The sequence below is a fragment of the Vicugna pacos genome, chromosome 16, assembly GCF_048564905.1.
Source record: "Vicugna pacos chromosome 16, VicPac4, whole genome shotgun sequence".
Lineage (NCBI taxonomy): Eukaryota > Metazoa > Chordata > Mammalia > Artiodactyla > Camelidae > Vicugna > Vicugna pacos.
The window spans coordinates 17,103,814-17,131,443 of record NC_133002.1 but is presented as its reverse complement, the minus strand read 5'-3'; the positions used below and the strand labels follow the sequence as shown (position 1 = coordinate 17,131,443).

The window sequence follows — 27,630 nt, the reverse complement described above, 5'->3', positions numbered from 1 at the left end:
AGCGCGGCCGGCCCCGCCTCCCCGCGGCCTCCTGCGCGCGCCCCGCCGCCCGGCGCCCGGCACATGGAGGCGGCCGAGGAGCCCGCGCCCGGGCCGAGAGGCCGGCGGCTCCGCCGCGCGCCGCGCTGCCCGCCGCTGGCCGACCTCCGACGGGAGCTGCGGGCGCTGCTCCTGCTGGCGGGCCCCGCGGTGAGTGGGTGCGCGGGGGGCGCCTCGGCCCGAGGCCGGTGCCGTGTGTCCGGGGGGCGGGGCGGGGGGCCCGGGGCCCGGAGCCGGGCGGGTCTCCGCGTGCGCCCGGGGCTGCGCTCTGGCGCAGCCCAGGGCGCCGCACCCGCCCGCCTGCGGGCTCCCTGCGCGACGCCTGTCTGGGCGAGGGTTCCCGCGCTGGAGCACTCTGAAGGCTAGCAGCGTTGGGGCGCTCGGGGCTCTGGGGCGTCTCGAGGCCGGGAGGACGACGGGGAACTGTCTCTCTCAGATTTCCATCTTCGGAACGATGTCTTCGGAGTTACCTCGAGTCCACCCCTGCGCGAGGAAGCCAGAGGCGTCCTGTCTGTCGCGCGCTCCCCTCCCCCCAGTCACTGTGTTCCAAAGTAACGTGGGGTTGTCTTTCGGGTTGAGGGTTTTTCTTATCATTCGTACAGGGCCCTTTCTGCATTGCCTGTTCATAAGTAACGCGGGTTTTAAAAAACCACAAGAACCACATATTATATAACCCTGTCCTCCCGCTGGTTGGGGTGGTTTTCAAGCCAGCAGAGCAGCGTGGGAGAGCCCTTTAGGTGGAGAAGAGCCCAGTGCGGTTTTAAGGTGAGAAAGAGCCTTTCCGCACCTGCAGAGGTGAAGGTGGGTGGGTGTGGCCTGGCTGTTGGTGGGATCATGTGATACCCGCCGTGGTGTACCTGCCAGAACACTTAAGTAATGCCAGGGACCAAGCCGTGACATGAAGATCCAGATGGCGGGAAGGAGTTTGTGCGGCGGGAAGGAACACCTGGTTTGGAGCCTCACTAGGTGAGGCCCAGTTTCCTGCTCAGATCTCAGAAGGTGGGTTAGGAGACAGCTCTGTGAACTTGAGTGGTCTGGTGACCTAACCCCAGCCTCTGCTTACTTGCCCATGAGGACGATAATGCCCGCTTTGAGCCCCATGCTCCCGCAGAGCTGCTGTGAGTAAGGCCCCCGTAAGGCTGTCCGTGCCCTAATGCTACCCGAAGTCAGTCAGTCAACGTGGTAGCTTTCTGGGACCCAGCTCGTCCCAGGGCAGGTGCCTGTCTCTTCTGGCTCTTGCTGTGACCTGATCCCCTTGAGGTAGGGGACCTTTCGGTCTCCAGGGATGACCACTAGGCTGATGTGCTGGCTGCCACACTCTCTACGTACAGACACACGTGTATACACGCATATGACGGTGTTAATTACAAATGTGACATACAGTCCTTGCAGAAAAGATGGCAAACCAAGACGAACCGAAGGAGGAGATTCTCTGCGATGTCAACAAATGTAATGTCAGAGTTCGGAGCAGAGAAAGGTTTATTGCAGGGCCAGGCTGTGTGCAGCGTGGCCGAAGGCGTGAGAGGGATGGAGAGCCTGGGCCCAGACTCAGGGCGCCTGTTTCCATCTGTGTGGGGAAAGGAACACCCGGGAGGGAGCTCCGAGGACTTCTAGGGCTGCAGGGCAGAAGGACCAGTGAAGGCGCCCCGGTGGCAAGGGCGTCGGGAGAGACCGGCTGACTGCAGTCAGGACACAGAACACGTGGGCTGTGGTCTGACTTTTATCCCCTAGGCAGTGGGGAAAGCCTTAGCAGGGAGAACTTAGTGACATTGTGTAAGATTCAGCAGAGGCATGTTGCTAGAGGCAGAGAGAATCTAGGCTGAAGGTGGTGACTGGAGAAGACCGTCCATCCGGGAGACGTTTCAGGGGGTCATGGGTGTGAGGGCCGAGTGTTCTGTGACAGGCTGGTGGGCAGAGGAAACCTGGGTGGGAGTGGTCCAGGCCCCTCCTGCTCTCCTCCACATCCTCCCCGGGGCCGGACTGTCTCCCTGCGGTGTCTTTACCTGCCCCCCACGACCGCTCCCAGCCCCCAAACGGTCTCTCCTCTTTTCAGCTCAGACTGCCAAAACGCCCCACGTGGCACCATCAAACTGCTCTTCAGATGCACATTGGAGCTTGTCACCCCCTCTCCCCAGTCCCATGCCTGCCTGTTCACCATTCAGGTCCCAGCTGAGTTTCATTTCTCCCAGAGCCTTCGGTGACTCCGAGGCTGGGCTGTCACAGCTCCTGTTTCCCTCATGGCACCCATCCCATATGATTAGCTGTGCCTTTGCGTGTGGCCCATCCTTCCCTGCGGTGCTGTGGGTCCCCTGGGGCAAGCCTGGAGGGATGGAGTTCATCCCACTTCCGTACCCCTGTGCTGGGTGTGCACTCTGTGCTCCGAAGATGCTGATGGGAGGTGAGCATTTGCGAGTCAGGTGACCGGGTCCTTGCTGCACCTGCCAACCAGCTGCGTCCCCGGGGCTGGCTGTCCAGTCTGCTTGCCTGAGCCTGCTCCCGGGCACCCGATGCCTGGCCGGCTCCCTCCAGTGCCGGCCTCCCCTGCCAGTGGTGAGCTTTCCGGCACCCCTGGGACGGGGGTGAAGACGTGGCCCCTGTGGAACTGCGCTGGTACACACACCGGGTGCCTTCGTCCCCGCTGCCCCTCCGGCGTCTGGCCCTGGAGCGCACCCTTCCAAAGCTGCCGGGTGATGAGAGTCTTGTTCATTGCTGCCTGGCCAGAAAGTGAGCAGGGGCTCTGTGACAAGGAGAGGCAGGTACAAGGTCAGTCTGGTCCTTTCTCTTGCCCGCTCGACTGTCTGAGCCCCAGACCGCAGTCCTGGAGACGTCTGAGGGGCAGACCTGCGTCCGACGGTCCAATTCTCCAGGTGCAGTAGTGTGCTCCGTGCCGGGGCGGTCCTGGAGGGTCTGGTCCTTGACCGCCTCATCTCGATGGCATGTGTCGGGGAGTATGTTGTCCCACAGATCCCTCAGCCCCATGGACGTCCCAAGTCTGTCTGTTGAGGTGGGGCCGGGCATTCTCAACACCCCAAGGGATGCTTCATACAGGACTGCAAGCTGCTGCCCAGAGCTCCCCCGGAGGGCCTGAAGCCAGGATCTGGGAACAAGGGCGTGGTCAGCACCCGCAGTCTGGAGCCGGGTTCAGGGTTCAGGACGGACCGCTGTGTCCGGCCACTTGAGGGCCATGTTCCTACCATGACCCGGCCAGGGCTGCCGCAGCTCCAGGCAAGAATGGTTGCGCATCTCACATGGATTAGCTTAAGTCAGATAGACGTCCTGGCCTCGGGTCCAAGAGACTGAACTGTTCCCATCCTCGCCCTGGGCACTCGCCCTAAGAAAATGCCCATCCTCACTTAAGGAAAAAAGATATTCCGCGCAGTAGGGTTTGTAACAACAAAACCTGGGAAGTGGCCCAAGGGCCTGACCACTGAGGAGATGGAGCATACTTCTGGGTGAAGCCACGACAAACAGCTCACATGTGGCCTGTGGGGGACAGGGTCCCGTGTTCTAGAAATACAGTATTCCACGGAAAAGGGGAAGACAGATGCATGACGGTCGTTTTCAATAGTTTATGCACATAAAGGCTTAAAAACATCCTGAAAAGATGTGAAGGTGCTGTTGAGTTTACCCAAAAAAGGGCCCTGTGACCTTTAAAGGGATGTAACTTCACAAAGATGCCAAGTCCACTGGATGGAACCACGGAATGTCTGTAGGGTGATGACAGGGCCTGAGTGGGGGCCTTTCCCAGGTCAGGCCCCTGTGGGGGTGGGGGGCACTGGCTCTAGCTTTAGGTTCTACAGAACTGAGTTTTTCATTCTGATATTTTTTATTTGCACCCTGCCCCACCCCGCCCCCCGCTTTTCATTGTCCCCTGTCTTCTGTCTCGTGTGGGCTTACCTTTGGAACCTGGCCTAAACGCGTCCCTTTGGCTGAACAGCAGAAGGCCCTGTTGGAGACGAAAGCCGCCCTTGGCGTCTGCGGTCGTGAGAGGACCGGCGTCCCGTGGGTTGGACGCTGATGTGGAAATTGATGCCCCGCCCCTGCTCGCACGTTCATGCACACACACGCACACACGTCTGAAGATCTGGGCCCACTGGCAGGGTTGCAGCTGTCTCTCCCCAGAGCCGGAGGGGAGAGCGGGCAGGCATCTGAACTGTTACAGGCAGGGCCCAATCTGGCCCCCACATGGCGATTTTGGGGTGGCTGCAGCGCTGGCCCGCGCGGGTGAGGATGAGAGTCACTGGGAGCCTCGTCTGAGCTCAGGACCCGGAGTCTGTTCCCTTGAAGGGCTGGGAGGCAGCAGTGCTGGCTGGACCCACACAGGCTCCTCCGAGCCCCAGGCTGGCAGCTTTGAAAGGGGCACGTGGGGGCAGCCAGACGTCCTTGGGCACTGGCCCTGTCTCCCGAGGATGCGGATGAGTCCTCGTCGTGGACCGCACGGGCTTCCCGGGAGAGAGAGGCCTTCCTAGGATGTCCTGGACTCCCCGGGTCTGGCGGGTCACAGGAGGTGGTCTTAAATTAACCGAAGGAAGTAAAGTTAAGTGTCCAAGGTGAAGCTAAAAGTTCCTGGAATTGTGAGAAAGAATGAATAGCTCAGTGTTCCAAAAGCTGCATTTGCCCTCCTCGCTGAGGCTTCGTAGAATTCAGGAATCGGAGGGCTCGACAGGCTGGAAACGCCGCACGCCGACATCCCGGATCACGCTGGCCTTCCGGGTGGGTGACCGCGTTCCTGCCTGCGTGCTCCTCCCTCGGGACCTTCTTGCTGGCTGTTGAAGGCTGTGTTCCCTCCGGCCGTCACTAGGACTCTGAGATGACGAGGGGGTTACCCCAGGAGGCAGCCTCGGGAAATTTCAGAGGAAATGTGCATGTGGTCTATGGCCTGAGCACCTAGAGTGAAAAATAAGTTTACAAAGCTAGGAAGCTCTCGACACGGGGTTCTGACAGTGGCGGCAAGTGACTGCTATGCTGTTTCTCAAGAAACCCCCCAGAAGTTGCTCGTTTGCCTGTGAAGGCTGGCAGAGGCTCAGTAAAGCCAGGTTTCTTTAGCTGTGATTGGAGCCGATTCGGGGAGGGTGGGGGGCACCCCGGAAGGCCCGCCCTGCCTGCAGCTTCTTGTTTTCTGTCTCTTCCCAGTTCGTGGCGCAGCTGATGGTGTTTCTCATCAGTTTCGTGAGCTCCGTGTTCTGTGGGCACCTGGGGAAGCTGGAGCTGGACGCTGTCACACTGGCGATCGCCGTATGTATGGGGCTTCCCAGCTCGGAGTTTTGAAAGCCGTCCGTCTTGCTGCCCTCACGGACGACCACAGTTTGGCATGAAAACAAGACAAGTGTCTTATCTTGCAGTGCTGGGGTCAGAAATCTGAAAGGGGTTTCATTGGGCTCAAATCAAGATGTTGTGGGGGTGGATTTGGCTCAGGGGTACAGCGCATGCTTAGCGTGCACGAGGTCCTGGGTTCCATCCCCGGGACCTCTGTTTAAAAAATAAAAGAAAATAATAAAATCAAGGAGTGGGCAGGGCTGCTACCTCTCCTTTGCCAGGTAGCCTCAGGTGTTCCCAGGAGCTGGGCCCTGATGGGACGTCTCGGGGGGGCCGTTCTTTTGTCTGCCACATCCGCTCATTTGTAACCCGTGGAGCTCTGGGCTCGTAAGAAGGGGGCTGGATGCTGACTTCAGGTGAAGCTCTGATCCCCACACCCACCCCCCGACCTGTCTGCTGTACCGAGATGCTACTGGGGGATGAAACGGGGGCCCCAGTGTCCAAACCTAAAGTCAGGAGGACCTCCCAATCCTCTCTGTACCCCAGATGTGAGCCCCACAACCGGAGAGCTGTCGCTGACCTCAGCTGGGGTGAACTGTGTGGCCAGAGGGCCCTGCCGGCTTGTTGGGCGGCCAGCTAGGTGTTTCTGGGGAGGTGGACTCGATGGCTGTGTGCAGCTGTGTCCCTGTCCTCAGCCTCCCGGGCCCCTGCGTGGCACACATCCACCTCACCCCGGGGACCCGCGGGCTTGCCACCTCTGACACCCGCAAGACTGCCCTGCACGTGTCCCCGCGTTTTCACGGCTTGTTTTGCTTTCTGGGGGCAGTATGGACAACCCAGGTTTAACGATCCTGTTCGGTTTCTGATGTTTTGAAATTTGGGGGAACTCAGCAAGCCCCTTGCCGATCCTCTTTGGCCAAGGACGTATAGGAAAGCTGGTGCTTCTGGGCTGGGCCGGTTTGGGCCGCTGTCCGTGGGCACCTCCCCACAGACTCAGGTGGAGGAAGCAGGTTCCAGGCAGGCGGAGCATCAGATGTCCGGTGTGGACACCCCCTGGTTTGAGGGTGCTGCCCGGGGGCCCCGGCATCTCAGAGATTTGCTTCTGCGCTCCCAGAGCCCTTCAGGGCATCTCACGGGCCAGGCTTGCTCTCCAGCCAGTGAACTTACCCCAGACTGCTCTGTGCCACACCCCTGTCCCCTTAAGAAGGATTCGCGTTCCCCTGAACCTGGGGAGCAAAATACTAAGATGTGAGAAAGAAGAAGGCTGTGTGATGCCGCCTAGACTGCCCTCCTCCCCCCGCTGGCCCAGCCTTCGGTGCCCGGGCTCCAGGCAGATCGCAAAGTGGCCGCCATGGGGCAGACAGAGAACCTGCCTTCCTGAGTGTCTGGCCCCGCCCCCCGTGTTTATTTCCAGGTAATCAACGTCACTGGTGTTTCCGTGGGATTTGGCTTGTCTTCCGCTTGTGACACACTCATCTCCCAGGTGAGTGGAAGCCCCAGGTCTGGGCCTGCAGGACCCCCACGCAGGGGGAGGGAGGGGTGCCCCAGGGCAACCCTGCCTGTTCCCTTTGAAGTGTGGCCTCCAGTCTCTCAGGCCCGGGGAAGTGACCTTTAGCTGCACCGCTGCCTCACGCTGCATTTTGACAAACGGGATGTTTTGTGAGTCTCTCTTATCACTGCCCGCATCCTTGAGTTCGGTGTGGCCCAGCGGCCCTCAGACGTGAGTGTGTGGCAGTCACCCCAGGGCCCCAGCGGCCACCAGCCGGTGAGCACTGAGTAACCGGGATGAGGAGAGGAAGTGCTTGCCGATGCCAGGGGCGCAGTCACTGCCTCTGGCTAATTTCAAGCTGCCTAAGATGTCACTGAACACAGAGCTGGGGAGAGATGTGCCCAGTGGGTTTTGGAAGCCAGGGGAGCTGGCTCCAGCCCCCCACCGGCCCTCCCACAGAGTTCTGCTTCCAGAGATCTGGGGCAGCGGTGGGTAGGTTTCCAGGTGATGCAACCCTGACTGTCCATTCAGATCACACGGATATGGGGAGCTTTTACGAAGTACTGGTATCTGGGACCCACCAGGACCGTGAAATCCAGATTGATCTTCAGTCTGGCATCAGTGATGTTAAAAATGAGGGGCGGCGGGGGTGCCGTTTCCCTGCTGATGGGTCTGTGTGGCCGTGTGTACGCAGACGTTCGGCAGCCCCAACAAGAAGCACGTGGGGGTCATCGTGCAGAGGGGCGTCCTGGTGCTGCTGCTCTGCTGCCTCCCCTGCTGGGCGCTCTTCCTCAACACCCAGCACATCCTGCTGCTCTTCAGGCAGGACCCGGCCGTGTCCAGGTGAGTGGGAGGGGCCGCGCCTGGCGGGACCGGGCCCATCCCAGCACCAAGGCCAGGGTCAAGGGAGGGGGTTGAGCCTCCTGCTGACTTTCCACACTTGGAGCCTGGGAGCCACGCACATCCGGGTGACTTGGAGGGTGAGTCATTTGGGTGCAGTAAGATTTGCAAACATCCTCCGCAGCCAATGGTAGGTTTGTTTGTACCCGGTTTTGTGAATCTTGGCCCTGGTTGATCTTAAAATTGCCTGAGTGCCTTTAAGGTCCACCCCCATGCCTGGTCTCCACGCACCCCCCCCCATTCTGGTTTAATGAATCTAGGTTGCTCCCTGGGCGTCCATGTCTTTCAGAGCTCCCCTAGATGGTTCTAGATGTGCCCCCAGATTGGAGACACACTGGTTTTAGGTCCTTGTGTTGGACCAGTGGCTCTGAATCCAGGGGGCGTTTGGAGTATCAGGAGACACGTCTGGATGGCAGGACTGGTACTGGGGCGTTGCTGCTGGTAGAAGCCAGAGATGCTTCAGAGCATCTTACGATGCACAGGACGACCCCCATGGCGAGGATTACGTGGCCACCCCCGGTCCTGGCTCCTAAGACTTGGAGGGGCCAAGAGAGGTCGTTTGGGTTACAGGGTGACAAGCTCTGGGTCCGTCCACACGCCTGCTCCAGCAGTTAGGCCTGTAGATGTGGGAAGAGCCGAGGGTGACAGGCAGTTTTGGGGTTTCCTGCCTGCCGTGCCCTGAAACGGAGACCCCTGTCACTTGTTTTCTTCCCATTGCATAGGCTTACCCAGACCTACGTCACGATCTTCATTCCAGCTCTTCCTGTAAGTTTCCAGGGTGTAAGAGGTTCCCTCGCTGGGGTTCCCGGGTGGAAGGCAGCTGTGACCCCTGAGCTCGGGGAACCGGTTTGGGGCTGATTCCTCCACGTGGTCTCAGCTCCTTCGAGGAAGCTCGGTTTTAATTGTGCCCACACGTTTGCCCCTGGAGAAACACCAGGATCGAGGGGACCCCGGAGGTCGCCGTCCCCAGCTCCTATGGCAGGAGGGACCTCGGGCTCACCCACTGGAGGGGGTAAATTCTTCTCATCTGGGAGCCCCCAAGGTCCTCACTCTGAACCTTGAGACCCTTCCTTACTGAGCGTGATCGCTCGGAACCCGCGTGAGTGTGCGTGTTTGGCACGGCCGTGCCTGGTCGGTCAACACGTGAAGCGAGCTTCATTCAGTCAGACGGGGTAGCCCTTTCAGTCTGCGGGGCTGCCGTCACCGAGCAGCTCAGACGGGGGCTCACACAGCCCAAGTCTGCTTTCTCACGGTCCTGGGAGTTGGCCAGCCTGAGATCAAGTGTCAAGAGTTGGCTTCCTCTGAGGCCGGTCTCCTTGGCTTGCAGACGCTGCCGCGTCCCATGGTCACTGCCGGGTCCCCTGCAGCCCTGGTGTCTCTTATCTCCCTAGAAGGACACCAGCCCCGGTGCGTTAGGGCCCACGCCAGTGGCCTCGTTATAAATCAGTCGCCTCCTTAAAGACTTTGTCTCCACATACAGGCACTCTGGGCCACAGGGCTTCAGTGTAGGCGTTTGGGGTGCATGCAGCTCAGCCCTTCAAAGTAGTCACCTGGGGGGAGGGCACAGCCCAGAGGTGAAGCGCGAGCTTAGCACGCCTGAGGTCCTGCACCTTCGTTAAAATAAATAAATAAAAATTAAAATTAAAACGTGGACTTCTGCCCTCTAGACAGGTGCCGTAGTCTTTCTTGTATCCTTTTGAATCTAACATTTAATTATCCCACTAGACAGGACTTACGCCTAGTTTGTAAAGGGGGCACCCCCAGAGTTTGTGCAGCGGCTGCCCCCCCAGCCCCAGGGTGGCTTGGATCGTGTGCATCCATAAGACAGACGTTTGGAACTCCCGCCCCCGCCCGCCCCTCCCGAGACAGCCCCCCCAGCCCCGCAGCTCCTGGGGAGCAGAGGGCAGTCAGGCGGGGCCCCCAGCTGCCCACCCCGCGGCCAGGCCAGGGTGCAGACCGCTCTCTCTCCGTCTCCCGCAGGCGACCTTCCTTTACACGTTGCAAGTGAAGTATCTGCTCAACCAGGTAACGCAGGCTCTTCCTTCCCTTCGGTGGGGCTGAGGGAGCGCCCGCCCTTTGGGGCTGGGACCCTGAACGCAGCGGGGGCCAGGGCGCTCGCGGACGGGGGCCGCGGAGGTGTGTCTCCCTGCGTTGCGCGCAGGGCCTGTGCTGCTGGGACACCTTGTCACCGGCTCTGGAACCTGTTTATCTGCTTCCCGCCGGGAAGCGTCATCCTTGGCGGGAGAGGGCTGGTGTTCTCAGCGTTACCGCCACCCAGCTCCGGGGGGCCGACCTCTCGGCTCAGGTCTGTCTGCAAGGCCCCCCTTTCCCCTGTGGGGAAGCCCCTTGTGACGGTAGCTCGGTCAGTCGGGACTCCACGCAGGTGACCGACAGCCACGGCCAGGGCCCGGGGTCAGTAGGTACGGACTCATGGCGCTGGCAGGTGGGGGACCGCCTTGCGTCCCGTGGATCCAGGTGGAGTCCCGGCCACACTGCAGGCTGTCCCGGGCCCGTGTGATGGGGGCAGGGAGGGCGCCGACAAGGACGGAAGCTTCCTGCCTATTTAATGTTCTTAAAAATAAGATACCATCCTAGTAACAGAGCCGCACTGTTTCGAAAGTCTACTCGTATCAGAGCTGTACACTTGAAACGACGGGGAAGCGGGGGAACTCCGCCCTCGCCCTGGCGGTCAGTCTCCCCGCAGACGTGGGGGCTCCTGCCCGGGTTCCAGTGGCATCGAGTGACGGCGTTGGTGTGAAGGCCCCTCCCTCTGAGACTTCAAGGCAGAAGCCAAGACCTCGAAGCGGAAGCCCTGAGCTGAGAGGGGTCGGGAGGAGGGACCTGGGTGTGGAGGACGCGCAGGGTCCCCGAGGCGGGAAGGGGGTGGCGTCTAGCCCCGGGGGGCAGCAGGAGCCCGGTCATGGGGGGGCCCGGGCTGACCAGGTGGGGCATGCCGCCCCCCACCCGTGGCTCCAGTTTGCTCTGTGTCTGAGTCTGCTTCTTCTGTTTTATTCACTAGTTTGTGGTGTTTTTTTATATTCCATATAGAAGTGATATCATACAGCCTCTGTCTTTCTCCGTCTGACCTTCTTCACTTCACATAAAACCCTCCAGGCCCATCCGCATTGTTGCAGACGGCCTCGCGTCATCCCTGTCGCCCGCGTGCACGCACCCCGTCGTCTGCATCCGTTTGCCTGCGGGCGGGCGCCTGGGTGGCCCGCACGTCTCGGCTGCGGCGAGCAGCGCGTCTTTTCGAGTTAGCGCCTTCCTTCCCCTCAGACCCGTGCGCAGGAGACCCGTGCGCAGGAGACCTGTGCGCAGGAGACCTGTGCGCAGGAGACCTGTGCGCAGGAGGGGGCTGCTGCTCATACGGTAGCTCTAGTTTCAGTTTTTTAAGGAATCTTCATACCGTTTTCCACCGCGGCTGAACTAGTGTACGTTCCTACCAACGGTGCGCGGGGCTCCCTTCTCTCCACGCCCCCCGGCGCCTGCCCCTCGTGGTCTGTCGAGGATGGCCGTCCTGACGGGTGCGGGTGGCGCCGCGCCGCGGCCCCGGTCCGCGTTCCTCAGGCGTTCAGCTGTGCTGCCCGCCGCGCCCTGGGTCTGTTGGCCGTCTGCATGTCTGCTTTGGAAAAATGTTTGCTCAGGTCTTCTGCACATGTTTTAATCGGGTGGTTTGTTTTCGCTGTTGAGTTGTATGAGCTGTTTATATGGTTTGGATGTTAACTCCTTGCTGGTCGCATCATTAAGAAGTCCTTTCTCCCATTTAGTAGTTGTCTTTTTGTTTTGCCGATGGTTTCCTTCGCTGTGCAGAAGCTTTTAAGTCTAAGTGGGTCCCATGAAAAAATTTTGCTTTTATTTCCGTTGCTTTAAGAGAGAGATGGAAAAAAATAACTGCTACGGTTTATGTCAGAGAGTGTTCTGCCGGCTTTCCTCTAGGAGTTCTGCGGTTTGCAGTCTTAGATTTAGGTCTCCCATCCGTACGTGGTGTGAGAAAGTGCTCCAATTCCGTTCTCTGACACGGAGCTGGCCAGTTTTCCCGGCGTCTGACAGGTTGGCGATGTTTCCCATCCTTGGAGAAGTGGCCCTCTGTAGGAGACGTCCTGTGTGTCCCCGAAGTGAATCCCTCTTGTCAGCCAGGCTGTATGCCCCGGGGTTCCCCTAAGGGCTGTGGGGCTCCTTCTGTTGTGGGGGGCTTTGTGGGTGGTCTGGTGGGCTTGGCTGGCCCCCAGATCTGGTTGGCTGCCAGGCCCTGCCTCGTGCAGAGCCTGCTGGCCCCTGGTGGTTGGGACCGGGTCCTGAGGTGGGTGACTGCAGAACCCCAGGGGTCCCAGGGCTGGTGCTGGCTCACTGGTGGGTGAAGCCAGGTCCTCGGGTTTGTGCTGGACTGTGGGCAGGCAGAGCAGGGTCCCAGAGCTGGTGCTGGGTTGCTGTTGGGCGTGATGGCTGGCGCCTTGACACAGTTGGGTCCAGGGTCTGGGGTGTCCCAAAGCTTGTGTTGCCCACTGGGCAGGACAGGGACCCAGCTGGCCCCAGGGCAGGGCTGGCCTGCTGTGGACGGGCTGGGTCTGCAGGCAATGGGATTGTGACTTTTGTGCATCCGGTGTCTGCCCCCTGGTGGGCGAGGCTGGTCCAGAGGCCAGAGCCGGCTTGTGGGGAGGGGCAGGGCGGTGCCTGACCGCTGGTTGGTCGGGGCTGGGTCCTGGCCCTCTGGTGGGGGCCGTGGGATCCGGGGGTCTTCAGGCAGCCTGTCTCCTGTGTGGCTGTGTCCCCATCCAGTGAGCTGTCTGGGGGCGTCCCAGCACTGGCCTACAGGCTGTCAGGTGGGGCTAGGCCATGGCGCTCATGAGCTGGAGGGAGGCAGTGAGGTGATGCTGCTGCGGGGTGACACCTCCCCGTGGGGGGAAGTAGCGTCTCCTGTGAGCGTCACAGCGGGCTCTGTCCCGGTCTGTTTTCTATGCCAATGCCCTGCGGGACAGGTTTTCACCCCCTAGTCCGACGTCGTTTGACTCTCAGGCCTTAGGTCTTAGTCTGGGATGCCCGGGGGCCTGGCCCTGGGAGCGGAGCCGGAGACCCTCCCCTACTCCAGGGCCCTGGGATCCTCTTGGGTCAATTCCCGACCTTCAGTCTCGGTCCCACCATCCAGGGCGGGAGGCGGCTTGTCCACACCGTTCCATCCTTGCTGGTCCTCGCCCTCTGGTGCACAAGCGACCCCTCTTCCCCCGCTCCCGCTGTGTTTCCGTGGCCAGAACCACATCCTTCACGGCTCGGATGGAGGAGGAGGGGAGGGCGGGGAGGGGAGGTGGGGGTGCCTGTGATGCTGCCACGCCGGCCGCTGCGGGCTGTGTCTGGGCGAAAATCAGCAGTCCTGCCCTGGCAGCGTCTTCAGCGTGGCCTCTCCCGTGTCAGGGAATCGTGCTGCCCCAGATCGTGACTGGAGTTGCCGCCAACCTGGTCAATGCTCTCGCCAACTACCTGTTTCTCTATCAGCTGCATCTGGGGGTGATGTGAGTCCACCGTGTCTTGGGACAGGAGCGGGGACGGCTGGTGTGGCTCTCCCAGGGCGGGGGGAAGGGCAGGGTGCCCACGCAGTCTCCTCTGGACCAGGCAGTGGGGTGAGGGGCGCCCCTGCTCCGGAGGAGGCCGAGCTCAGGGCTTGCTGCTGTCGCGGCAGGTGGGGGGCGGGAGGGGCAGAGGACAGGTCCCCCCCTCCACTGGAATGGTCCTTTTCTCCCCAGGGGTTCAGCGCTGGCAAATATGATTTCCCAGTTCACCCTGGCCCTGCTCCTCTTCCTCTACATCCTCCTGAAGAAACTGCATCAGGACACCTGGGGAGGTGAGGGCTTCCGTCCGTGGTTCCTGGGGAGGCGAGGGCTGCCGTCTGTCTCCCAGCCTGGACGGGGCCTCGCCTCTGCTCGAGCCGCAGCCCGATGGCTGGGCGTGTTGGCAGCGTGTCTGCGTCCCGCCTGTAGGCTGGTCCCTGGAGTGCCTGCAGGACTGGGGCGCCTTCTTCTCGCTGGCCGTCCCCAGCATGCTCATGCTGTGCATCGAGTGGTGGGCCTATGAGGTCGGCAGCTTTCTGAGCGGTCAGTGTGGGGACAGCCTGGGCGGCTTGGGGCTGGCGGGGCCCGTCGGAGAGCAGGGCGTCAGCGGTCTCTCTCCTGCAGGCATCCTTGGCATGGTGGAGCTGGGGGCCCAGTCCATCGTGTATGAGCTGGCTGTCATTGTGTACATGGTGAGCATCTGCGAGCATCTGAGCTGCTGGCTGTTCCCCGTGAGCAGCCCTGAGAGTCAGCGTAGGTGTTCACAGCACTGATGACTCGTGCAGTGACTGATGAAAGTGCAGGCCATCCCCGGGCCTGGGAGGGTCTTCAGCCACGATGGGGCCTCCCTGTGAGCTGGGGGGCCCTGGGGGGGCGCTCCAAAGGACATGGACACTGCTGGTCCCCTGAACCCTAACACAGTTCAGATCTGAAGGATGTGACCTGATGGCCCCTCACCAGACACGCAGACTCTTTTCCAGGTGCCACAACAAACGCCATGGGGACAGGTGGGGCGTAAAGGGGATGGCGCTGGGTGGGGGCGGGAGGGGCCGAGCTCCGTCCTCACCTGGGGCTGCTGTCTCTGACAACCCGGGGGACCACTCCTGGGTGCGACCCCCAAGAAGTGAAAGTGGGGTCTCGAGCAGATGCTTGCTCCGAAGTTCGCAGCAGCACCGTTCACGATGGTAGAAAGGCAGGAGCGTCCCACGCGTCCACGGCGGGGGGGGGACGGACCCCAGACGTGGGCTGCGCACACAGCGGGGTATTCAGCCCCAGAAAGGAGGACGTCAGGACGCCCCGGAGGAGATCCCTGGTCGTTAGAGACTTTCCTTTGACTGTATTTTACTGAAAACCTTACCTGGACATCCTGAAGGGCCTTCTCCTCCACAAGTGCCACTCTGGAGTTACAGCTGGGTGGGGCGGGGACGCAGAAAGGGGGTGGAAGTGCAGGGAGGCCTGGGCCCGGACGTGCGCCGTGATGCGTGTCTGTACTTCTAACACTTAGACCCCCCTTGACGTTGGTTCGGTTTTAAAAAGCACAGACACGATGCAGTTCCTGTTTTCCTTAGGAATCATTCTCCTGTGGACCTACGCTCTACGTTTTGCTTTTTTCTATTCTCGGCAGAATCTTTTAACTCGGTTTATCACTGTGACACTCCTCACATTTTATGAATCGTTTGTATTTCAGTAAGTTCAGTAACTGTATCCAAATCACGTGGTACACAGTGTTTCATTGCATGTCGTGTAAGTTTTTAAGCCAGTCTCCTGCTGCTGAATATTTATTTCCAGTGTCTTGATATTATTAACAACACTTCAGTGACCTTAGGGAAAATAGCTTTGCGTACTTGCCTGGTCATTTCTTTAAGATAAGGGCCTAAAAGTGGAATTTAAGGACAGTTTTAGGTCTTCTGCACATAGTGTCGTATACCGTCTGACAGGTTTACAAGAATTTACATTTATGTTTCTCTCTAAGCAAAAGAAGGCTTGATCCCCTTCACTTGGGCTCACCAAAGGTTTACGTCTTGCCCCATGTCTTGGCTCTGTCCTGCTCTCTGAGGTCCGTTTTCAGATACCACCCATTGTTCAAGTAGCGTCCTTTATAACTGTTCTCCCCCTGGAATGAGGGTGTCTGGCCTCTTTAATGTCCTTTATACTTTACTGAAGCACAGTTGATTTACAAGGTTGTGTCAGTTCCAGGTGTACATCCACGTGGTTCAGTTATACACACATCTGTATTCTTTTTCAGATTCTTTTCCATTGTATGTTATTATAAGAAATCAAATATAGTTCCCTGTGCTACACAGTAGGGCCTTGTTGTTTATTTTATAAATGGTCATGTGTATCTGCTAATCCTAAACTCCTAATTTATCCCTCTCCCACCTCTTTCCCCTCTGGTAACATAAGTTTGTTTTCTATGTCTGTGAGTCTGTTTCTTTTTTGTAAATAAGTTCATTTGTATCACTTTTTAAGATACGACATATAAGTGATACTATATGATATTTGTCTTTCTCTTTCTGGCTTACTTCACTTAGTATGATGGTCTCCAGGTCCATCCGTGCTGTTGCAAATGGCACTATTGCATTCTTTTTCCTGGCTGAGTAGTATTCCACCACATAGATTCCCACATCTTCTGTATTATTATGGCTGATCTCTATGGAGCAGGTGCTCCATGTGAGGCACTCTTCTAAGGGGTCAGCATGGGCTTACTAAATCCCCACGGCAACCTGGAAGGGAGGCTCTTGCACGAGGTCCCTTTTATAGGTGGAGCAGCTGAGGTCTGGGGAGGATCAGTGACGTGCATGGGGTTGCACAGCTGACAGAAGGCTGAGCCAGGGTTTGAATCCAGGCCTCCTGGCTTCAGAGTTCCCCTTCCTACCTGCAGGGCTGCTTCCCTGAGTCCCTGTCAGCACCACCTCCTCCTCACTCAGGGCATCACCACTGGCAGCTTGGTGCGTGTCTTCCTGTTTCTTTAAGTTCCTTTTATCCCACATCTTTTGGTGAAAACAGAGGCCACTGTTTTAGGACTCTGTCTCCTAAACTTGAGCCCTGCGGGACTTTCAGAGCAGACCTAGGGTGAGCTCCTGGACTCCATGCCCCACACCCAGGGACATGGCCGAGTGGGGCCTCCCTTCGCCAGCTGGAAGCCCAATGTGTGAGGCGGGTCACAGCCCGGGTTTCCAGGCCCCCTGTCTTAGCAGATGAGGCTTCTCAGAACTTTTAGGACCAGGTTTTACCCCGTAAGTGTGAGGCACCACCTCCCAGGTCCCTGTTCCCGGCGAGGGGATGCTTGAGGCTCAGGACCGCAGACGGGGAGGCCGGGCCCTCCCTCCCAGTTCTCCTGTCAGGGTTCCCCCTTTGTTTCAGATACCAACGGGCTTCAGCGTGGCCGCCAGTGTCCGCGTGGGGAACGCCCTGGGGGCCGGGGACATCGAGCAGGCCAAGAAGTCCTCTGCTGTCTCCCTGCTGGTCACAGGTGTCCAGACACTCAGCAATGCTCCCTCAGCCCGAGCCCCGAGCCCCAGGCGCCCTCCCTGCAGACCCCCTTCTCACCGTGCTGCTTCTTCTGCCGTTTCACCTCCAGAAGCCTTTGCCGTGGGCCTCTGCATCCTGCTGTTAAGCTGTAAGGAGCTCGTGGGTTACATCTTCACCGCAGACCGGTGAGCGCTGAGATTTTCCTGGGATGGGACTCTGTGGCAGAGAAATGTCAGGGGGGCTGCCCTCACCCCAGGGCTCCTGGGCTGTTGCCTCTTGGATGGTGCCCGGGTCACTGGTAAGATCAGACGCTCACAGTTACTACCTGGGAAGAAGTGATGAGATTCAGGGCTAATTTATAACCTATAAGCCCCCGGGTGTGTGTTGGTGGCCACGTATGCTTCTAGTGGTCGGGCGCTCGTGTTTTAAGGAGGGAGGCTCCTGTTTGGTACCACCGCCTACGTCTTTAGAGGAAGCCTGCTTGCCCGGGTGAGTCCACTCCGGGCCTTGTGGACTCCGTTTGGTTGGTGTGGCCACTTTTGCCAGTGAGGCCGGGCCATCCTGGGGGGCAGACGTCTTGTGGGGTGGGTGCCCTCACTCTGGGCTCATTCAGCAGCAATGACAGAATGCACAGTTGCCTTTTTCTTCATGGATTCAAAAAGCAGGTGGCGTGGACAGAACCATCTTTCACCACCTGTTCTTAAGGCATCTGTCTTCTGTCATCTTTCAGCTGCTGCCATTTTGCTTTGGGGAAAAAAAGGTGTTTAAATGTCCTTCAGTGCAGAGCGAGTGGGAGGCAACCAGAGATCATTTTCTTCTTCAAAGGGAATCGGTTTATCAGAAGTGCGTCCTGCACTGATGGTTTCAGTGGGAACGTGGTAGGAGTCTGATTCCTGTATCTGTCCACTTCTGGAGAGTGTACAAAGCAGGAAGAAGAATGAACAACAAAAGGCCCACAAACTGTATCTTTGATAAAATTAGGAGACATAGAACGGTCACAAACTCAGATGATTTGGGAACTGGCCAGGCTCAGGCTGGAACCGGCAGGACTGAGGACAGATGCCAACAATGACACGATGCCTGACCCGTTCAAAGGGGGAAAAAGGAGAGCATCTGTTTTTAGAGCCAGAAAAGGGGAAATTACGGAAAAGCCATAATTTTTGTAAAACGTAAGAAACTAGTTTTCACAACTTCTTAAACAATTGAAGTATAGTCAGTTATGATGTGTCAATTTCTGGCCACACACACACACATACATACATACATCGATTTTCATATTCTTTTTCATTAAAGGTTATTATAAGATATTGAATATAGTTCCCTGTAGTTTGTACAACTTTTGCAAGTAAATTTAAAAATCTGGAAGGAATGAATAATTTTTTAGGAAAATAACATATCAAAACTTATGCTAGAAAACATTAAGTGGTCTAAATAGACTGATTTCCTTGGAAGAAATAAGAAAAAAATTACAAATTTTTTTTTTATTGAAGTGTAGTTGATTTACAATGTTAGTTTCAGGTGTACAGCAAGGTGATTCAGTTACACATATAAGAAAAAAATTTTAAATTTCAAAAAGCACCAACTCCAGAGGGTTCCAAAGGAGAGTGTTTTTTGTTTTTTTGGTTTTGTTTTTTTTTGAAGCACTGTCACTGTACAGTGTTGTGTCAGTTTCTGGTGTATGCCATCATGTTTCAGTCATACATCCAAAGCAGGGTTTTATAAAACCTTCGAAACGTGGGTAACGCCAATGCTGCTTTAACTGTTGCAGGGCACAGAGGAGGGAAAAAACTTCCTCATTCTGTTTCTGAAGCAAGTATGATATTGGTACCAAAATCTGACGAAGTTTGCACGTAACAAGAGAAAGCGGGGGAGGGCGTAACTCGGGAGCAGAGTGTGTGCCTAGCAGCCATGAGGTCCTAGTTCAGTCCCCAGCACCTCCATTAAAAATAAACAAATAAATGAAAACCAAATTATCTCCCCCCAAATATTTTTTTAATTAAAAAAAAAGAAAAGCCACAGACCAACCTGATTAACATCGATTATAAAATCCAAAGTGAAATCTTAGAATTCAACAGCATACAGTGTTGTGACAGTTTCTGGTGCACAGCATCGTGATGCCGTTACACATATACGTGCATATGCATATATATATATTCAGGTTCTTCTCAGTTACGGATTATTAGGGAATATTTCCTCAAACTTGTGAGACACAGTGGACTGTTGGCTTCCTCTGTGGGCTGAGAAACAGCAGGCTTGTCCCCACAGAGGCTGTTGGCCAGATGCCTGAGAAGCGGGGACCCCCTCCGAGCATCGCCATCACGGGGAGCACCCCAGCCCTCCGCCCCGTCTGTCTCCTGGTCACCGTCTGCCTTGTCTCCCAACAGAGAAATCGTTGCTCTGGTGGCGCAGGTGGTTCCCATTTATGCCGTCTCCCATCTCTTCGAAGGTCTGGCCGTGAGTACTGGGCCGTAGTTTCTTTGCAGGCTTTTGAGATCCGTGTGCTTCTCCTGACGCAGGTAGTTCCCTGGGGAGGGGGCCGGGAGGGGGGCCGTCCCCCCACGCCCACCCGCCAGACCAGGGTGAACGTCCGGGGGCCCGGCCACGTCCTCACCGCCTGCCCCGCCCGCAGTGCACGTGCGGCGGCGTCTTGCGGGGCAGCGGGAACCAGAAGGTGGGCGCCGTCGTCAACGCCGTCGGATACTACGTGGTCGGCCTCCCCATCGGGATTTCACTGATGTTTGCCGCCGGCCTCGGAGTGATGGGTAAGCCGGACCGGTGGGCATGCAGAGCCGAGCTCTCCTGGATTGGGAAGGGCTGTCAGGGCACGTGGACTGTCTCTGAGCCGTGTCCCTGGGATTCTGGAGGCTTCCACGTCCCTTCTGTGCGGGGCAGAGGCCGCAGGGGCCCAAGGCTGCAGATGGGGCCCCTATGTGCCGAGCGGTGGGGCGGGGCAGGGGTGCATTTCCACGGAGGGGACTTGATCAGAGCAAGGTGCATTCTCCTCATCTCCCCACTGGCTCAAGTTCTCACGTCCTCCACGTTGGTGCCAGCAGGGCTGCTGAGGGAGCCTTCGGAAATGCACCTTGTGGCCCCAGTCCTGCCCTTGGGTGAGCTCCCCACCCCCGTCGTTGCCTGGGCAGCCCGCAGGGTCCAGGGAGGGCGCCTGCGGAGGGGGTGACCTTGGTCACTGTTCTGCAGCCTCCACCTCCTGTGGGGGTGGGATGCGTGTGAGCAGCACGGAAGGAAGGCAGGGTTGGGGGGGCAGTTCATCACCTTCCTGCATTTGGAGGGAAGAACCTAATTCTCAGAATCTGAAATCACCAGCACGAATCTTTGAAAGAGAAGGGAAACAAGTGCCCGCCCAGCGTCGACTCCTAAGACAATAACTCGGAGCACAGCGGTGGTTAATTTGTGCTTGTCTTAAGCCTTGTGCATGTTGTCTTTGGGTGAAGCAGGGACAGGGTTTGTCTTTCTCCATCGGGACTTGGCGAGCTCAGAGGCGATGAGACGCCATCTGATACCCGGACTGAACTTCCAGTTCCAAGTGTCTCGTTACGTTGTACCTTTTCCTCAAGTTCAATAATATTTTAATGAAAAATATGGGAGATATTCAAAGAATGGAGCTGCCAACGCAAAGTTCACTGGTGCAGAAAATTATTTAGCTGAGTTTCTGGCTTTATTCCTGTTCTGGATTTGCCAGGGGCATAGCTAAGGGAAACAGGAGAGGAAGCCACTTATATATAAAAATACAGGTCCATCTCTGTCCCAAGGGCTATGCTAGGCCCACTCGGTCATGTAACAAAAATGTATCTACTGTGTGCAAAGTGGAGGGAGCTAAGAGTCACTGCAAAGAAAAGTTGGGGCACAAACTTCCAGGGATGAAATAAACAAGCCCTGGAGAAGCGACGTGCAGCACCGGGACCGGAGTAACAGAGCTGTGCTGTCTGCTTGCTGTGGGGACGGGGGGCCCAGCTCAGCGGGAGAGCCTGTGCTTAGAGTGCCTGGTTCCGGGCTCGGTCCCCAGGCCCTCCATTAAAAACAGAAGGAGAAAAACCCAAACAAAGAAAAACGTCCCACAGTTCTGTATTGTGCATCTGAAAGTCGCTATGAGAGTAGAAATTAAAAGTTCTCATCGTAAGAAAAAAACCTGTAACTGTGTGAGGTGACAGACGTTCGCTAGACTTACTGTGGAGGCCGTTTCCCAGTAATACAAATACCGAACGTACCTGAAATAGTAACGTAATGTGTCGACTTAGGTATCAGAAGAATGCGGCAGACTGTGGAGGGTGAGCGCCCGGGAGAAGGCGGCCGCCACTGCCTGCACTGGCTGGCCCTGAGCGTGTGCGCCCTCTGGCAGCACGTGCAGTGCACTCACTCAAGGTGCCAGGAGGCCGCGGGGCTCCTGGGCGGCTCCAGCGGATCATGACGGCCATCGCAGGTCCCCGAGAGGCTCTTCTTTCCTGCTTCTTTTTTTTTTTTTTAAATATTACTCAAGAAACCCAGGCTTCAAACCCACTGTGGTCTCTTCTATTTTTCTTTCTTCCTTCCTTCCTTCCTTCCTTCCTTCCTTCCTTCTTCTTTCTTTCTTTCTTTTTCTTTCTTTCTTTCTTTTCTTTCTTTCTTTCTTTCTTTCTTTCTTTCTTTCTTTCTTTCTTTCTTTCTTTCTTTCTTTTTTTCTTTCTTTCTTTCTTTCTTTCTTTCTTTCTCTCTTTTCTTCCTTTCTTTCTTTCTTTCTTTCTTTCTTTCTTTCTTTCTTTCTTTCTTCCTTTCTTTCTTTCTCTCTTTTCTTCCTTTCTTTCTTTCTTTCTCTCTTTTCTTCCTTTCTTTCTTTCTTTCTTAGATTTTTTTAACCCTTTTATTGTGGTATGAGTCCTGTACAGTAAACTACACATATTTCAGATGTACAATTGATGAATTTTGATAGATGTGTACGCCCGTGAAACTACGACTTTATCACGACGGCTAACATTTCCATCACTCCCCCGGAAGTGCAAGTTTCAAATTCCCAATTTACCCCTTCCCACCCCCTTTACCCGCTGGTAACCATAAGTTTGTTCTCTACGTCTGTGAGTCTCTTTCTGCTCTGTAGATACGTTTTGTTTGTTTGTTTTTATTTTTAGATTCCACATATAAGTGAATATGGTATTTTTCCTTCTCTTTCTGGCTTACTTCACTTAGAATGACGATCTCCAGGTCCATCCATGTTGCTGCAAATGGCATTATTTTATTCTTTTTTATTCTCTTTTCAATTGCCTTTTGAAAGTCTTTAAAAATTTTCTTTTTGCCCAACTTTTATTTTTATTTTACTTTTGGGGGAAAGGTAATTAGGTTTACTGACTGATTTTAATGGCGGTCCTGGGGCTGCAGGCTTTTCAGACACACAGGCCCCTGGGTCCTGCCCGGCTGCTGTGATAATCACCCCGTTAGCACTCCTAGGTGAGTCAAACAGAAATCTTTTCAGTAGTGTAGTGAAGTCCCTGGAAATCTCACCCGTAACTTTCAAATTACCGCTGAGGACAGCCGGTTACGTTCGGTTTCAGGCGGTCGGGGTGGGCTTCCAGATCCCGTGGCGTGGGAACGTGGGTCTGGAAGAGGAGGCCCCTTACAGGAAGGGCAGGTTGTCACCAACTTGACTGCAGAGAATCAGGCTGATCACGCCTGGAAAATGTGATACCAAGGGGCAGAGCTGTAAAATCTGCAGCGAATCCAGCCCCTCAGCCTGCAAACCCAGCCCTGTGGCCTCGCCCACATCTGTGGACATGAACAAAGCCCAGCCAGATGGGACAAGCGACGGCTCTTGCCACGGCTCGTGCCTCCCGCAGGGGCCCAGAGGGAGGTGGAGCGGCGGGATGGACTTGCGGTGGGAGAAGGAGGGGCTCAGGGCTGTCGTGGGGGAGGCTGGTGGCCGGCTGACCGGAACTGGGGGTCCTGTGTGATTGGTCTGGGGCCTGTCTGCCTCGCTCTGGCTGGTCCGGAGTTGGAAGCAGGGACGACAGTTAGGGAAGCTGTCAGTTACTGGTCAAAGCCTGGCCACGTGGGGCCGACCGCTGCAAAAGTTACTGTTAGTTTCCTGGGTTGCCCGTAGAGACGAGTGGCTGGCTTCCTGGGCTGGCTGTTATAAGTGAGGGGCTCGGTCTCCTGGGCAGGGGGCTGCAGGTTGTGGGTCGGGGTTCTGCTTGTATATGCGGTCTGGCCGCTGTCCGTCGGTGTATCTGTCTCTCTGTCTCCCCTCTGGAGGTCGACCTGCTCTAGGAAAACCAGAGACTCACCACTTGGAGACTGGCTAGTCATCTTCATCCGTTTCTCTCGGATGTCCCTTCCCAAAGGTGACACCTCTTGGTTGCAGATCAGGAAGAGGCTTGTTTAGGAAGGTGTGGGGAGGCGGCCATAACCTGCTGGTGGTGGAACCCCTGCAATACCGCACCCCGTCTGTGTGGGGCAGGCAGAGTCTAGTCCTGGGGCTGAATCCCTAGAAGCAAGGCCTTCCAGCTGCTAAGTCACAGGGGACAACCGGCGTGTGCCCCACGGACCAGACCATTCGACTCTGAAGACTAGTGGAAGCCCCTCTGGCCAAGGGAGCGCAAGTGTTTCTGGAAGTTTCGCTAATTTTAAAGAGATGACAGTGATCCTGTGAACTTTTCCAGAAGATTGTGGGTGATACGGACTGTGCAGTTTTTTTTAAATTGAAGCACAGTTGGTTTACAACGTTGTGTTAGTCTCGGGTGTACGGCATGGTGGTTCAGTTATACACATACGTTCTTTTTCAGATTCTTTCCCATTATAGGTTATTGCAAGCCATTGAATCTAGTTCCCCGTGCTGCACAGTAGGTCCTTGTTTGTCTGTTTTCACAGTGTAGTGTGCATCTGCTAATCCCAGACTCCTGACTTCTCTCTCCCCCACTCCCCTCTGGTAACCATGCATTTCTCTTCTATGCATCTGAGTCGGTTTCTGTTTTGTCAGTAAGTTCCTTTGTGTCATTTGTTTTAGACTCCACGTATAAGTGACATCATATGGTATTTTTCTTTCTCTATCTGACTTCCTTCACTTGGTGTGGCCATCTCTGGGGTTCAGTCTGGGGGCCTGGACGAGGCGGTGGCGGACACTGAGGTTGCTTCAGTGTTGTGGCTATCGTCAGTGTTGCTGCTGTGAACGCTGGGGTGCATGTATCCCTTCAAACTGGAGTTTCCTCCAGATAAATGCCCGGGGGCGGGGCTGCTGGATCACTCGGAAAGCCTGTTCTTGGCTTTGCGAAGAGCCTCCGTGCTGCTCCCACGGGGGCTGCACCAGCCTGCACCGCCACAGCAGTGCAGGCGGGCTCCCTCCGCTCCACGCCCTCTGCAGCAGTTGCCGTTTGTGGGCTTTTGAACGGCGGCCATTCTGGGCAGACTGCTCTGGACTGTGGGTCAGAGTCCTTCTTCTGTGTATGGTCTGACCATGGTCCGTTTCCTAATTCAGTATCTCACAGTTACCCTTGGAGTTTCTGATTCTGCCATTGGGTCACCCTTGACCAGAAAAACCCCTTGTCCCTTGGGGTCTCCACCTGTGCCCTGTGTGGGTTTATGGGGTAGCGTCTGTATGAGACTTTGAGATCTACAAGGCTCCCCCCAAGCTCCCATCCCCCGGAGCCTCCCCTGTGTCGTCATCCCCGTGGGTAGCCCTGCCTCGGGAGCGACTGAGGTCCAGGCCAGAGCAAGTCACATCCTGCAGGAAGCTCTGAGGGCGGGAGCCAGTCCTTTCATTGGATGGTGACATCTGCATTTTTAAAGGGGTAGTCCCCTGGGAGGCGGCCTCCCAGAGCCTTCTGGAAACCGAAGGAGAACGCAGGGTGGAGGTTTCTGCTCACCGTGGGCCGCAGCTCAGCCATGACAGCAGGCTCGCAGACGTGAGAGACGGACTCCCCGGGGCAGCTGGTTTTGCAGCGAATTAACGTCTATTAAATATTTCTTCTTCCAGGCCTGTGGTCTGGGATCACCGTCTGTGCCATCTCCCAGGCTCTGTGTTTCCTAGTCTTTATTGCTCAACTCAATTGGAAAAGCGCGTGTGAGCGGGTAAAGCATGCCCCCGGCCGTCCCCTCCTAGAAAACACACAGACCCAGCTGTGCCCCCTCTTTCTCTGCCTTATTTCAGAAGCTTCTTTTCTCCTTTATTGTGAATCCAACTTTTTTGGTCATGGTTGTTTTAATTCAGATGCGAAGGGCTGGGTTCCCCTTTGTTTATTCGTCGAATAGGAAAACAGGGGTTTCTTTTCCTCTGGCACCCTGTGCCAGAAGAGCCCATTTCCGGATGAGATGTAGAGCAGGACAGAAAGGCGGAGTGCGCCACATTCACCCTGATACTGTCTCTTATGTTCCCCCATTTCACAAAGATACCAGTGGGCGCCTTTCCTCTCTAGACGTTTATTTGGGGGGGATGGATTAGGTTCACTTGTTTAACAGGTGTGGGGATTGAACCCGGGACCTTGTGCACACTAAGCATGTGCTCTACCCCTGAGCTGTGCCCTCCCCCCCCCGTAAACTTTCTCAGGTCAGTGTGGGACAGGAAGGTAGGTGATGGACGAAAGATGAAGGGAGAGGAAGGTGGGATTCTGCAGGGTCCTGGTCCCCACCCCCAGCAAGTGAGCCCGCGTCAGCCGTTAGGAAAGATGAGTCCCTCCATGTTAACTGGAGAAGCTCCCACGTTACGTGTCAGTGAAAGAAAGTGGCTTGGTTTTTCCTGAACTGGGGAGCCAGGCCACATGTTTTCTCAGCAGCTGGGGGCAGCCTGTGGATTTGCTTCCTCTTGTCTTCCAGGCTCAGGTACATGCCAATTTGAAGCTAAACATGGCCCAGGACGGGACTTCTGCTCTTTCTCAGGATCCACTTTACCCAGGTATGGCCTTCCTGCTTCTGCTCCTGGGCCTGTCTGGGTGGTCCCAGAGCCACCGTCTGTGGGACTCAGCCAGATTAGCCGTGCCGAGCTCCCACTCAAATAGGGCAGTAACACTTCAGAAACAAATGGTAAGCAACACCCAATTTGTGGTGAACAGAGGCGAAGCCTGCTTGCTTCACCTGCAGACACAGACCTGCTCCCTGAGGTGACTAGAGGCTGCAGGCAGCCAAGGCAGCACTCATGCAAGCACACGGGCTGCTTTCCTTGTGCTCAGCATCGTCCACAGTCCTGAGACTAAACCTGGGTCTGGGTCACGAGCCTGCCTGGTCCCTAGCAGGCCCGCTGATGCGAAGGCTGGCGTCTCTCCTCAGCGCTGTGAACGGCCTTTCTCCTCTACCAGCCTTATTCTCCTGAAATGCTGACTTGCTGGGTGCTGGCCCCTGGAAATTTCCCCGAAGACTCTTCACCTAAAAGCTCCTTCATTTGTGCGGTGACGTGGGGGGGCAGAGCCCCTGGAGCGCATGGGCAGCACTCTCAGATCTCTCATTATCCGTAGCAACGGCTTCCTGAACTAACATTCTCCCAATCAGTCACGCATACGTGTTTCTCCTTTTGTGCTGAAGTTCCTTTCTCCCCAGGGGGACCTGAAAACCATGGAGGCATTTTGATGAGAGATGTTGAAATAAAAGAGGAGACTCAGTCGGATCAGCAGGTGCCCCTGGCGGAGTGCCTCCAGGTCCGTCCCAGGACCTCGTCCCCATTGTCTGGGAAGCAGCTGGTGCTGCGGCGCGGGCTCCTGCTCCTGGGGGCCCTTTCCATCTTGCTGCTGGGGATTTTAGTGAGGGTATGTGTCCGAATTCAGTGATGTGCAAGAGAGAGAGCGCGTTAGGTCAAGGAAAACTTTTGAGCTTACGAACAAATAATTCGTAGGCCCGACGGCGGTTTCAGTTACTGTTATTCACCTGTGGATTTCAAGAAGGGAGCGTTCAAAGATATATTTTCTGATGAAAAGGAACTAAGGTAAAAGCTACGTGCTAGTCCAGGACAACGTCTGGAAGATTCCATCCACCACTGTTCCAGTCGGGGACCACTGTGTACTGGCTGTGTCAACGAATGCCTGCTATTTCTTCCACTTAATGTTTCTGTAGACACAAACCCATATACCGAATGCTTAAGGATTCTCACTCTCTGAATTATTTAAAATATATTTTACAATCTCTTCTCTTGTGCCTTAGAGGATTATTCAACAGGAAACAATACTTGTTCCTATTCCCTTGGGATCTAGATCTCAGGTACTGAGGGCACCGGACATGCTTGAGAGACTCAAAGCAAAGAAGACAGGTTACGAAAAAGGAAGGAGTCAGGTGGCATCAATTTGCATCCTTCCTATTAAGGACTTGTTTTACAATCTGCTTGGATTGACAGGGTTGGCAGAGGCCAGGAGAGGGGAGGGAAACATAGGGTCTGAAGAGCTAATCCAGGCAAACTGGAGGAAGAAAATCAGACCCCTTCCTCTTTTGATAGAAAGAAGGGTTTAGAAAGTTGGAAGGCAGCAAAAATGAAGTGTGAGCTAGGGGAGGGGAGGAGGTCCTGGACAGGCCCTGTTCATCTTTGTCTTTTAAAAGGGCCCGAGCTTTTAGTGGCAGACATGGATATCCAGAAGGTCTTGTGTGGGCCCATCTCAAAAAGATGACGCTTTGGGGGCGGGCATTAGGTTCCTTTCTATTTTAATGGAGGCACTGGGGGTAGAACCTGGGATCTCATGAATGCTAAGCACGTGCTCTACCACTGAGCTCTCCCCTCACCCTGAAAGATGAGGTTTTAATGAATACTCCCTCTGCTTGGCCTTAGAAAATCGTGGGGATTGTGAAAATCTGAACAGGCCCTGAGGAAGCTAATTTACTCTTGCAACAGCAAGAGGTTGCTAATCCCTCGAATTGGGTGGGAGGACCACGTGTCCACAGCGGCCGTAGATTAAGTGGTGGCCACGCTCGGGTGCAGCCTTGCGGTCGCGCCGGAAGCTCCGCCAGCCTCAGCCAACGCCAAGTCTGCCGGCCGCTGGG

General features: G+C 56.0%; 1 protein-coding gene across 8 annotated transcripts; it reads left to right on the top strand.

Moving 5' to 3' along the window:
- The first annotated feature begins 20 nt into the window (after nt 1–20).
- On the top strand, nt 21–26,788 carry SLC47A1 (solute carrier family 47 member 1). Of its 8 annotated transcripts, XM_072938498.1 has the most exons (18): nt 21–189; nt 476–590; nt 5,173–5,274; nt 6,710–6,778; nt 7,479–7,627; nt 8,407–8,449; nt 9,665–9,709; nt 13,094–13,191; nt 13,423–13,520; nt 13,657–13,770; nt 13,852–13,919; nt 16,591–16,699; nt 16,808–16,883; nt 19,083–19,152; nt 19,328–19,460; nt 24,653–24,747; nt 25,489–25,567; nt 26,206–26,788. In XM_072938498.1, the coding sequence occupies exons 3-18, from the start codon at nt 5,188–5,190 to the stop codon at nt 26,430–26,432; spliced, it is 1,560 nt and encodes a 519-aa protein (XP_072794599.1). In that variant the 5' UTR covers nt 21–189; nt 476–590; nt 5,173–5,187; the 3' UTR covers nt 26,433–26,788. The 8 variants fall into 8 exon arrangements, with proteins under 8 accessions (XP_072794599.1, XP_072794592.1, XP_072794594.1 ...); XM_072938491.1 differs by lacking the exon at nt 476–590; XM_072938493.1 differs by lacking the exons at nt 476–590; nt 26,206–26,788 and adding an exon at nt 25,968–26,171.
- The last annotated feature ends 842 nt before the right edge of the window (nt 26,789–27,630 follow it).

Excerpts from the sequence above, each read along its gene's own strand:
- SLC47A1 (XM_072938491.1), top strand. The coding sequence starts at position 64 with ATGGAGGCGGCCGAGGAGCCCGCGCCCGGGCCGAGAGGCCGGCGGCTC. Across the intron at positions 190-5,172 it reads TCCTGCTGGCGGGCCCCGCG|TTCGTGGCGCAGCTGATGGT; the intron begins GTGAGTGGGTGC and ends GTCTCTTCCCAG. Across the intron at positions 24,748-25,488 it reads GGAAAAGCGCGTGTGAGCGG|GCTCAGGTACATGCCAATTT; the intron begins GTAAAGCATGCC and ends CTTGTCTTCCAG.